Raw genomic sequence first — 12,805 nt, 5'->3', positions numbered from 1 at the left:
TCCAGGCAAGTGAGAGACTCAGTCTCGAAAAAATATAAATAAATAAATAAATAAATAAATAAATAAATAAATAAATAAATAAATAAATAAGAAGCAAAGTTGAGGACCTGAGAAATGACAGTCAAGTATGCCTCTGGCACACACACACACACACACACACACACATGCACACACAAACAAAAGTAAGTGGTGATGTTCTTTAATGTAGCCTAAGATCAAGCCAAGGTATACTCTATTAAGGAAGTTAAGCTTAGTTGGAAAAGAACAAAGAAAATCAGTGTGGTTCCCAGGAAGGCAGTCCAAGGAGGGAAAGTATGGGGGAGTGGGGATAGGAAAGAGCCCACAGATCAGACATAGGAAGAAGTGTGTTATCTGAAGTCAGGATTGGGCTGCAGAGATGCCATAGAAGTAAAGAACATACACTGTTCCTTCAGAAAACACAAGTTCAGGCTCTCAAACCCACATTAGGGAACCCACAGCTGCTGGACTCTAGTTCTGGGGAACTCAGGGCCCTCTTTTGGCCTCAGAGAGCACCTGCACGCACATGGTGCACATAAACTCACACAGACACATGAACATAAATTTAAACATAGAAGAAACAAATCCTTATAGTCAGGGGCTATTCAACCATCATAGGAACCATTTGGATTCTGAGCCTCTTGGAGGGAGTAGAGGAAAGGAATGTTCTGGATAGATAAGATGTGACGTTATCTTTTCAAATCAGGAAGCAAATGATAGTGCATGATAGACTTATCTCCAAAACCTTTGTCCAAGAAAGATTACACTAAGGAGCTGAGAAATGAATGCTTATTTACTACAGTACCTCAGAATATCTCAGGAGCATGAATGACCAGCCTGCTTGTCGCTGACCCTGGGAGCTGAACAGGTGTTCTCACGTCATCTCTGGGCTTCTGGAGATGAGGCTTTAGCCAAAGCCCACGCCGAAGACCATTTCTTCAACATTTTAACAATGTCCATAAAATAGATATACCATGAAACTCACTATTGTAACTGTTTCTGGGTGCTCGTGGGCGTTAGGGCCTGCATAAATGGTGTCTCCATTTCTAGAACATTTCATCTTTCCAAACTGAAGCTCCGTATCCATTCAGCAGTAACTCATTCCCCCTCCTTACTTCCAGGCCCTGTCAGCCACCATTCTAATTTCTCACTGTGCCTCTCTGGGGACCTCGAATGTCTTGCCATCATTGTTCTTTTGTGTCTTACCCATTTTATTAACATATTGTCCTTAAAGTTTGTCTAGAATTTCTTCCCTTCTTCCCTCCCTTCCCTTTTAGCTTCTTAAGATCTCTCCATGTAGCCAGGGCTGGCTTCAAACTTAGTATGTAGTTCACACTGGCCTTGAACTTTTACATCTCCTGCCTCAGTTTCCAGAGTTCTGGATCATAGGCATGTGCCATCACTCTGTCTTCCTTTCTTTGAAGACTGAATACCATTGCAGTGTAAATACATGCCATATTTTCTCCATCCGTTCTTCTGTTGATGGGCCCTGGGTAACTTCCATTTTTAACTTTTATGAATAATTCTACTATAAATATGGATGTGCCAATGTGTCTCCAAGGTCCGGATTTCCTTTCTTTTGATTCTGTACTCAGTAGTCAAGTCACCATGTCACATGGCAAATCTCTATGTTTTTGAGGAACTGCTCAGCACCTGGAAAGCTTCTATTATACAAAGGTAGAACAGCTTGCCAAGACAACGCTGTGCAGATCCCATCTCCTGTTCCAGGAGCCACATTCTTCCCGGGCCCTAGAGTAGGGGTGGTCTTGAGAAGGGCTGGGGCTCCCTCTCTGGAAGCACTACATTCTACATTGTAGCCACATCAATCAACCACCCTCCTGGAGTCGAGTGGCCAGTGGAGGGACCTCAATCTTCTGTGGTCTCAGACACCATCTATCATTATGATGGCTCAGGTCACATTGTCATCTGATTTGTTCTCCCAACAGAAGTCAGCCCCCTGACACCCATACACTTTTCTTCTTTCACCTCTTCCTGTGGCCTGAATTCCCTGACTTGGTTAATTAGCATGCCTGGCACTGTAGCTTAAGACTTTAATCAGCGTGGGGTGCTTTTAATTAATCGTGTGGCTCTGCATCTGGAGTGGTTTGTGTTTCCAGGGTCAGGAGAGGAACTGAGGTGGGGGATGGGGAGGCAGCTTTGTTTGGTGTCCAGTGTAGGTAGAGAGTCCAGATACAGGGGTAGAGAGAGGAACCGTGGGGCAAGGTGACTGAGGAACCATCTGGCCATCTTTGCAACATACCAGCACGGTGTGAAAAAAAGCTGAGGACTTCAGATATATATTTTGCGACCGAGGTAAATGCCTGTACTAATTTCAGTTTGCAAAAGTAAGTCTAAAGTGTCAGGAAAACTTCTGGCACATTCTAGAATTGTCCACAGGAAAGCAATGTTGCGGCAGGAGAAGATGGAGCCACAGAGGCAATGCTGGAGAGCCCTGTTAATTTTAGCATCCATGCTTTAAGAGACTGGGAACATTTAGATCAACCTCAGAAGCAAGTAGTAAAGATGAGACGATGCCTAGTGGGAATGAGCTACCAGGAAAGCAAAGCTCTCTGTTGTGGGCCTTTCAAAGAGAAAGTTCTAGATTCCCAGACGATAACCTTCAGGGTGTGTTCTCTTGAAAGTCTCCAATATCATGTTTACACACATCCATGAAAGTCAAACAAGAAAGAGGGACTAGCTTGGGTGAGGTTTTGTCTGGACACTTAGAAGTTGCTGGAATGTCAGATTCAAAAGGATTTCTAGAGTGAGTCCAAATGGTTGCTTATTTTATAGATGATTGAAAAGAAACTCAAAGGGATCAACTGTTCACGATCGTCTGGAGAGCTGGAAGCAAAGCAGTAGCTAAGACCTAGCTCTCAGACGGTTGGGGATTTGTGCCCTGTCCCGCGTAGTTGTGTAGCTGAAACCCAAGTACAGCATGGGCTAACTTGGAAGCTAGGAAGGGGTCTGAATCAGTTCAGGAAACTCAGGGAGCTTCAGAGCCTCATCTAGAGAATGAAATGGTAGATGGCTTAGGGGCTGATGCCACATTCAAAGAGAAAATGACACCATGAGGGGACTAAGGAGAAAAACGTCTTCTGGATCTGGTAACTCCCAGTGAAGCTTCCCAGACCTGGGGAAGCCTAAGAGCACGTCTCTGTGAACCAGGAGATGGGTCAGTGCAACACGCAGCTGGGAATGAAATGCTCATCACAGAACAGCCTGGGATGACCTTAAACATCACCTGTGGACTGCTGGACCCTGGACCCGTTATGAACCCGTTTTGTGGTCTAGTGCTTCAGGAATAGAAGCATGCGGTTTATCTCCTGTTTAGGGACAGGAAAAACAAGTCTCGGAGACAACAAGGTCTTGTTGCTAGTAATGGCCAAGGATGTTTTAAACCTCCCTCTGAAAAAAAAAAAAAACAAAAAAAACAAAAAACAAAACCTCCCTCTGCAGGCTCTGACATCTATCGAGCCAAACAAAAAGGACAACTGTTTAAAATCAAGAGAGGAGGGATTTTTATAGTTATGGCCTATTGACATTATTAAACACCAGTTTCAAGTTATTTTTAGAATGCAAAGGTTTCTGAGGTATCCAACTCACCGAGCAGCTGGTTCATTACTCAAAATGGCACACCCCAGACCTCCAGAGAACAGGAACACCCTGTAATCCCAGGTCACACACTTCAGAATCCTGAGGCATCTCCTGGAGCCCCACGTATACACCAGAAACAGAGATAATATTCCAGAACCCCAGGACACACCTCAGCATCTCAGAGTATACCCAAGAATTATAGGATACACCCTAGAGCTCAGGGTTCACCCTGGAACCCCAGGGCACACCCTGAAATTCCAGGGTATATTCCATGAAAGACTGATTATTAAACATGTTGATAGGAGAATCTGGGGAAAATGTTAAGTTTAGACCAAGAACATTCTTTTGATTGAACAAGCTATGATATTTTTCCTTTAAGCCCATGCAAAATATGGAGTGCCAGACTGGCAGCTGGGACCCATGAACACATGATTATGTACTTACGGTTCCCAACTTTCACAATCTATAGCCCTTTTTATTATTTTTCCCCCTTGGGGAGTCACATTTTTTGAAAGATTCTGTCTACTAAACAAACTACATTTATTAAGGAATAATATACTTCCTACTTTAATATGGGACACACATGAGTATGCATAAACACATAAAATAGCAACAATCCAATTTCCATTAGGCTTTTGGAAATATTGAAACTAGCTTGTGAATCTCATTCCTAGCCCTGAATTCCTAGGAGCCAGGGTCCTCTGGGTTGAGCACTATTATGTATGTGTTCATATGACTAGAAGGTATTTGCTTGAGGAGGGGCAGAAAAGTTAAAGTGGCATCAGGAATAAGCTAAATTCCTAGCTTCATGTTAGAGCGAGCAGACTAATTTAAAAAAAAAAACTGATCATCAAACTTAATCTTAAAGACATTGAAGTCCTGCGGGGAATCACCTGGGCAATGATAAAACCTATGATAAAATTCTAGGGGACAGAGAGGTGGCTCAGTGGGTACTGGTGCTGTCACCAAGCCTGAGTTCCATCCTAGAATCCACAAACCCTGCACATTGTTCTCTGACCTCCACATGTGTGCAAGACAAGCACACACATAAATAAGTGTGGAAAGCATAGAAAATTCCAAATGCAAAGAAAAGCCATTGAGAACAAGCCGTGGAGGCCAAGGGCAAATCTGTAAGAGTGAGCAGAGGCCGCTACCAAAGGGTAGGTAAAAGAAAATGAGGAAATTAAGGAAAAGGAGACCATAGTGGGATTTGGAATTAATTATTAATTAATTCCCAACGAGTGCGGAGACTAATTGAGCAGGCTCTGGTGCCAGCTCGCCTGTGCATGAGTTACAAGTAGCCCCTGCCAAGTGGACATAATTGTACAGCGCAGATGCTTTATGGACCAGCAGGGGAAACACAGCCCCTGCGCTCACTCATGAGCAAATACGGTTCAGCCAAGTCAACATGTACAGTTTACCAGGCTGGTTCTGATGACGACCCTGGCTAGTTGTCCTGGCTCTAGTGAAAAGACTAGATAGGAAGTCCTCCACCAAGATTAAAAAAAAAATAGATATATAAAAATCCCATATGAAAAATATATTTTAAAAACTTTTCATAAAGAAGAAACTGGTGAAATAGAAAGTAAAGACCAAGGCTATAAAAAAATTCAAATAACCATTCGATCATGAGTGTCATCTTTAAATACCTACTACGTAACAGGTACTTGGGCATCATGTAAGGCGACATCAAGGCTGCCTTAGAGAACAAAGAAATCCAAACGACATTTAAGAGCGTGCAGGAAATGGAGGCATTTGGGCTAAGTGAAAATGTCATGTGGAACATTTTATGTTAACAAGCTGCTGCTGGAAGCTAATGGAAGTCTCTGGGCTCTAGAGGAAGCCTCGAATCCTGGAGAGGGTGTGAGCAGGGGCCATAGCAAGGCTGGTCTTTGAAAGAACGGCAGTGAAATCAATTTTTGGAGCAAGTTTTGGTCAACAGTATGAAGCAGGAGACAGCAGGAGGCAGCCAGAGGGTAGATCAGGCACCTTGTTAAACAGCCAGGAGGAAGACGAGGGAAGGGTGCTGGGTGGGAGTTGAATGCTCTCTGGAAAAATAAAAGTCCTGAGGTCTAAGGGAAGGGGGTGAGGGAAAGCAAAACAAGATGGAGAAAGAATGAACATTGAGTTTATTACTTTGATAGGAGACAAATATGTAATGGATTGGGTATTTGCAGAAATATTTGGGAGATGAGGATAATAGGAAAATTTAACTATGTGGTGTGGAAGCCTCTTTCGGTATATTTTATATGGACTCAATGTGGTCTGTGTTCCCAGATACATCTTAGAGCCTGGAAAGTAGGTATATCCTCAGGATGCTATGCGGTCATCTACTCCAATATGGCTCCCCAAAGTCTCTTTGACATTGGACTCTAAGCACCTCCATGCTCCTCCGGAGTCTTGGGTGAAGCAGTGATATCTAGGATGGCAATTTTAGCTGTGAACCTTTAGGTTCTCTGAAGATTCTTGACTGCTACACCCTCATTGTGCTGTTCCAGCTCACCAGAGTTCCTGTGGAGTCCTGCGGGCAGTATCGGAGCTGTGGCGAGTGTCTTGGATCAGGTGACCCCCACTGTGGCTGGTGTGTGCTCCACAACACGTGAGTACCATTGGCTGCTCCCTCCCGCCTCCTCCCGGTGGCTCTCGCCCTCCTCTCTGTCCTTCCTCTCACCCCTTTGCCCTCTTCTCTTTGCGTTCTTCCATCCTTGCACCTTTGGCAAGCTTCACCGCTCTTCCGTGCTTTCTGGGTTCACTTTAACTTGTCCGGTTCCCCTAAGACATGGACGGAATGATGACAGGTCAGAATACGGCAGTCACCCTGTCAATGACACCCTGGAGAGTCACAGAAGACAGGTTCTTGCACTCGCCTAACTTCAATTTGCTGACTTTTCAGCAGAGCCCCCCCCTCACCCACACACACCCCTGCCCCCAATGACACGGAGTTTTTTTTTTTTTATCTCAAAATTTACCCAGACCACTAAATTATCTACTAGGTATGTGGTATCCATCTTGTAACTCAGTATCCATTCATTATGCCCTGTGCTGTAACCATAGAACCTCCTGTGACTTTTATGTGGGACAAGCCTGAGGACCCTTTCTTGTCTGCCATAACACCTATAAACCGGCTACAAATAAACTTGGGCTTCAAGTCAGGAGGGAAGAAAGGCCAGGCCAACTGCTAGCGCAAGCCCTTGTGCTTCCTCCCCCACTCCGTTCATTCTCTAGCGGAAGGGAGACGGCGATCAGATTATAGTGGAGACAGATAGGAACTTGATGGATGAACTGAGAGATGCAGACAACTAGCCAGGAAATAGGAGAGAACCAAAGATCATTTTTAAACTCTAATTTTTATCTTACATGTATCAGTAAGTATGTCTGTGTACCGTGTGCGGGTTTGGTGCACACAGAGACCAGAGAAGGGTTCAGATCCCTCAGCACTGGAGTTACAGATGGTTGTTAGCTGCCATGTGAGCGCTGGAAATTAAGCCTGGGTGCCCTACGGGAGTAGTTACCCACTGCACTGTCTATCCAGTGCCGAGATCTTTATTCTCCCTTCCTGGAATAGCCTTCATCGTTAGGCCCCATCCTGTGGAATCTGAGCCTACTCGAGCTACGACTGATTCCTGTGGCCACCTGAAACCTGATATTCTCTGAACTAGCCACAGCATCATAAGATAAGATTTTAGTTTTCCCATTCACAGCCTGAATTACTTGGGACCAATGACATTTGTTGCAATTTTCAGTGATTTTGAACTATAAGAAACTGGAGGTGGAATCTTCTCTCTCTCCTCTTCCAAAGGCAGGAAACACTCTCTCAGATTCTGACAGTTAAAAACACCCTCCTAATTTCTCACACAGCCTCTCCAATAGAACAGCCAACTTCCCTCTTTCTGGGTGTCGGACATAATGAGGTCTTGAGTCCCTTAAGGGAAGGCCTGAAATCTGTTAGGCGTATAATACCAAAAAAGAAATTGAGAACCACTGAGCTGCGCTGAAACACACACGACTCGAAGGCAGATTGGAAGCTGCACTGAAACGGACAGCAAGGTCATCTGGTAATAGTGCAGCACCCCAGGATTGGCCCCCACAGAGAAGGGTGGAGAGGGGCAGTTAGAATGCATACCAGCATGTGCCAAGCCAGAAGAGGCTCCTGATGCTACCTTGAAAGGAGATGAGTTTTTTTTGTCCAGTATAGTAAGATCTCCCAGAAAAGGAATGGATGCATTCTCAACCTAATGCCTTCCTTGGGAACTCTGGAGCCACCTAACTGGCTGCTGATCATCTCTTAGTTGTCATAGCATGGTACAACTGTGACTTCAGGGCAATCATAAAAGCTGGCCCCTCCCTAAATCCTTCGGGACCAAAGCACAGGTTTCTGTGCCCCTTATGGTCTGTGTCATGATGCTATCCCCATCCCATACGGCACTGATCTCGGTGAGCATTCAGGACACTGGGGCTTAAAGAAGGTTGCAGAAGGGCCAGAGTGCCCAACCCCAGCCCCTCAGCTCCACAGCTGGGTTGAGCAGTTCTGAGGAGAGAAAATACCATGCGTTACTTCTTATATGGCTCCAGTCTCTCCTTGTATGGCAGCATACCTGACTCCTGTGGCAGACAGCAAGGGTAAACTAAAGCCAGAAGGAGAGTCGGGGTCATTCACCGAGTAGACTATCACATAGGAAAGCCAGTAGCTCCAGTCTCAGCATGCCATAAAGGAAAAAGTCATGGACATGTGTCTGACACAGAATCCAATCCAAATCTCCCCGGCATCCTAGGCCCTCCTCCGTGACCTGGAAAGAGGAGACATGGTGTGCCTACTTCGCTGGGTTGTAGGAGAACTGACAAGTCTAACCATTTGGGTCAGAACACTGGCGGATCAGGTAGGGTAGTCACCAATCTCATGGGCTACAGCAAAGACTGAGAGCTCATAAGGGTCCTTCCTCTCAGACTGTGGTTGACTCCAGTGGTTTTCTAGATGGCCCTTGAATCGTGTGCCTGAGTCCCTGAGGGTGTCACAGTTTCAGGCCACCTTTGCTTAACCAGCAGATGTTCCTGCTGCTTTCCCGCCCCTCCTTCTGCCTGGTATCACATCTCATGCCAGTTTGCACGTCAGATGTCAGCCCTTCCTAAACAAGGCTCTCAGAGAATGGGCCATACAAGGGCTGTCCTGTCTGTCGCCCAACACTAAGCTGCCGCTTCTGGGGACTCTCTTCACCCTAGGAGCTACACAGTGGGAGCCACTAGGTAAATACGACAGGGAAGCTTGCAATGGTTGCTGAAATTAGTGCAGTCCAGTCTAGCTCTCCTGTCTTGAACATTTGCGAGGCTGTTGAGTATAGCGATTCACGCTATGTGCAGGAGTGGTAAAGACCTCTGTAAAGACCTGTGAACACTGAATTAGAAGACACCAAACCACTGCCCCTAAAAGACACAGAGTGTCAGATCCCTGAGAACCTCTGGTCTCAACCTTTTCATCAGTGGGTTGATGTATCACCTCATTTGTTAGACATTTGTATGAAGATGTCTTCCTCAATAAACATTGCCAATTCATTAACATTCAACTCATGGCTCAGAGAACTGTAACTTCATACCTGGATGAAGATTCTCATGATCCTCCTGCCTCCACCTCTTCTGCTTATCCTACCAGCATGTACCTCTCCAGCTAGCTGAACGAAGCTTCCATGCTCTCTTCTCTCTCTCTCTCTCTCTCTCTCTCTCTCTCTCTCTCTCTCTCTCTCTCTCTCTTACACACACACACACACACACACACACACACTTCTTCTCTATGTTGCACCATGGCCTTGGTGTGTTTAGGAATACTGGGCAGCACAGCCTTATAAGATTTAAGTCAAAAAAGGACAGAACTTCAAAAGCGTGGCATTAAATAGCCATCAAATGAACCTCATTTATAATGTAACTACTTAAACAAGAAGGAAGAATGTCATCTCTTCTTACCCTAGCTGGAAACACATGACTTGAGTCAACCCCACTCCGCATATGACCATGAGTGACCTCAAACGTGCCACGAAGACAAGCTTGGAGGCCACTAATAAATGTTAGCAATTAGCTGCATTTGAAATACAGAGTCCACAGATATTGAGGGTTGACCATAACACTGGATGGGAGAGACTTGGTATCTCCACCTGTAAGAAGAGAGAAACGTGGCTTCTCACGCCGCTAACTAGAGGATGAGATGGAGTAATGAAGGCTGCTCTGTGAGTCCAAGGAGCTCTGCACCGTCAGGGTGCTGCTCTCCGTAACGTTGAGCTCTCAGCAAAGTGAATGCATGATGAGGGCAGACGGACACTGACATTGGAGCTGTGTCCACGGTGTCTGATAACTTTTATAGCAAGACACAGCTCATGAGTTCCCACAGGCCCAGACTGTCTAATCACAGAAATACTTGGCAGGTCCTTCCCCTGAGTTCAAGACCAAGAATAGCTCCTGCACGTGGTGGCCAAGCACGGGAAGGCCCCTGGGTCTCTAAGATTCAGTTTTAAACTTAACTAAACATAACTAAAATGCACAGATCTGAGGTGGTCCATCGGGAAAGCTTTAACCACATGCAAACCTGGGTAGCCCAGCTTGACAGCACTGCTTCCTCCTAGAAGGTTCTCTCGTCCTAGTCAGTGCAACCTATGGGTCTTGGCTCAGGTCAGATACACAAGTTGGCTTCTACTGTCCTGTCCTTCTTTTCAGTGGGCACAAGGTGGCCATACATGATTGGGAGAGGCAACAGAGGGATGTGGACAAAACAGAAAAAAGAAGAAGTCTGGAGAGGTCTGGTGTGGACAGTAAACAGTCAGTGTGGGAACCAGTTTATAGATGCTGGTCCGGAGAGGTTCTGCTAGGAAAGGAACAAAGAACCGGAATGTTCTCTAAAGCACTGTGTTCTCTCTCCCTCCCTCCCTCCCTCCCTCCCTCCCTTCCTCCCTCCATCCCCCCTCCCTCCCTCCCTCCCTCCTCCTCTCTGTCCTGAAGCTTCTTGGAGAACAGACCTTTGCTGCAATGATGGGGTCCTAGAATCAGCACATTTGTCAGGCTTCCATGTTGGGCAAGACTCTGTGCTAAGTGACCCTGGCCCTTGCCAAGGACCTCAGCAAGCTTGGTCTTCATTCAGTCCATGACAAAGAACAACACAGGACCCTCTGAGTGTGAGAATGTTTCCGTTTTCTGTAGTCATTTCTGACAACTTTTCCTGTGGTCATAGGGAATAAGGTGGTGTTGTGGTATGTGTGTGTGGTGTGTGTATGTGTGTATATGGGGTATGTGTATGTGTGTATATGGTGTGTGTGCTGTGTGTGTGTATGTGTAGGTGTGTGTGGTGTGTGTGGTGTGTGTGTGCGTGTGGTGTGTGTATGTATGTGTGCATGTGTGCATGTTAGACAGAGACTGACAAAAAGAACAGAAGAGAGTGGGAAAGAGCCATAGAAAGAACCAGAGGAACAAGTAGCCCAAGGACGGAGCCTCTGCAAACAGGTGTCCGTATCACTGAAAGAGCTTTTGTATCAGGAGGGTCATAGGAGGGCTGTGAGCTGAATATGCCGAAGAGACAACCCAGTCATTCAAATCCTTTCTGCTCTTCCCCGCTCTGCACTAGTGAACGTGACAAAGGGCCTACCTGCCAGCCTAGGGGGAAGAGAAGCATCCCCCCCTCCACTCTCGTTGCCCTCTTCTGTAGCCCCTGGCCCTGCCTACAGGCCTGTCTTCCTAACGGCCAGGGCAGCAACACAAAAGCTGCCTGTTTAGTCAGCCTGCAGTTTTCAGCCTCATTCCCAGGGCTTTCCTTTGTGTCTGAGCCCACCTGTTCTGATTTGGGCAAAGGGGAATAAAACCTTCCAAGCCCAGTCTACCTTCGCCCCCTCACAGCTGTCTCCTGTCCTGAGCTGGGAACACACCCTCCAGGCTTGGCAGGTCCCCAGCCCCCACCCCATCTTCCCCTTCCTTGGCACCATTCCCAGGCAAGGAAGACTATCTTAGTCTAGGTGGTAATGGGATCCCACCGCCAAGGGCAGAGCCAACTCATTGATTGGCCCTAGCACTAGGAAGAGTCCTAGCATCGCTCCTGGGAAGATGGTGTAAGTGGAACTCTGAAGGGTGATGAAGTACAGGTGTCTCCATAGCATCTCTGTCTCCACCCTGCAGGTTGCCTCTGTTAGGAGAAGCCCCACCACACCCCAAGCAGATGGCACAGGGGTCAGTTCCTCCTCCTTGTAGAGCAGCCGTTCACAACTGGTGGGAAGACCACAACCCCCCGGAGGTCAAGCTACCCTTTTACAGGGGGCTACTTAAGACCATCAGAAAACACAGATGCTTACACTGTGATTTACAACTGTAGCAAAATTATAGTTATGCAGTAGCAATGAAAATAATTTTATGATCAGGGGGTCACCTCAACATGAGGAACTGTGTTAAAGGGTCACAACATTAGGAAGGTGGAGAACCATTGCTGTAGAGTCTTGGCCACACAAGAAAGAAGTAGAAAGGACACAGCCTGCTACCCAGAGTAGCATGAGTAATAAAAACTCAGAGACTGAAGATCAGAGAAGCAAAGCAGTCAGCCACTGCCTCTTACCTCTACCTCAGACTGAAACGGCAATCCTTCCTCAATGAATCCTCAGAATAAGACTTAGCCTGAGACCGGTCTCCTCCCGTTTTATATTCCTCTCTAGTGCTGAGATTAAAGGTGTACACTATCACCACCAAGCCTCTGTGGATAACTAATTAATATGGCTGCTGGGATTAAAGGTGTGTGCAACTACTGCCTGGCCTGTATGGCTGAGTAGTGTGGCTGTTTTGCTTTATTTATTAAAACACAAATAATACACCGCTATAACCCAGGTAGAAGGAGAGTGAAGTCTGAGATGCTATCTGTGGACAGACCAGTCAGATTCCATTTCCTAAGGTCTGAATGTTGGTGAGAAGAGCCAGTTTACAGCCAAGCTGTGAAAGCCAGAGGATGGGATGTGTAGGAAACCCCTTTAGTGACCTGGAACACAGGAGATATAGCTCTCAGATACAGCTATGGTGACTGTGACCATGTCACTGGGGGCTGGGGTCAGATGCCAGGGCCTTCTTCCTAGAGCCCATTCTCCTGGTTCCTTCCACAGGACTGGAGTGAGTGTTGGGCCATCCATTATTGGAAATTCATCCTCCCTCCCTCCCTCCCTCCCTCCCTCCCTCCCTCCCTCTC

At 46.4% G+C, this 12,805-nt stretch overlaps 1 protein-coding gene across 2 annotated transcripts in view; it reads left to right on the top strand.

Moving 5' to 3' along the window:
* Plxna4 (plexin A4) overlaps positions 1–12,805 on the top strand; it is a 460,336-nt gene that overhangs the window by 342,080 nt on the left and 105,451 nt on the right. For both annotated transcript variants that reach the window (XM_013353255.2, XM_026788585.1), the window contains exon 5: positions 6,114–6,214. In XM_013353255.2, the coding sequence (XP_013208709.2) occupies positions 6,114–6,214 (101 nt within the window). The remainder of the gene's footprint in view (positions 1–6,113; positions 6,215–12,805) is intronic.

Source organism: Microtus ochrogaster, unplaced genomic scaffold (genome assembly GCF_000317375.1).
Source record: "Microtus ochrogaster isolate Prairie Vole_2 unplaced genomic scaffold, MicOch1.0 UNK4, whole genome shotgun sequence".
NCBI classification, from domain to species: domain Eukaryota; kingdom Metazoa; phylum Chordata; class Mammalia; order Rodentia; family Cricetidae; genus Microtus; species Microtus ochrogaster.
The sequence above is the reverse complement of the archived record's forward strand: the minus strand, read 5'-3'. Positions and strand labels throughout refer to the sequence as shown.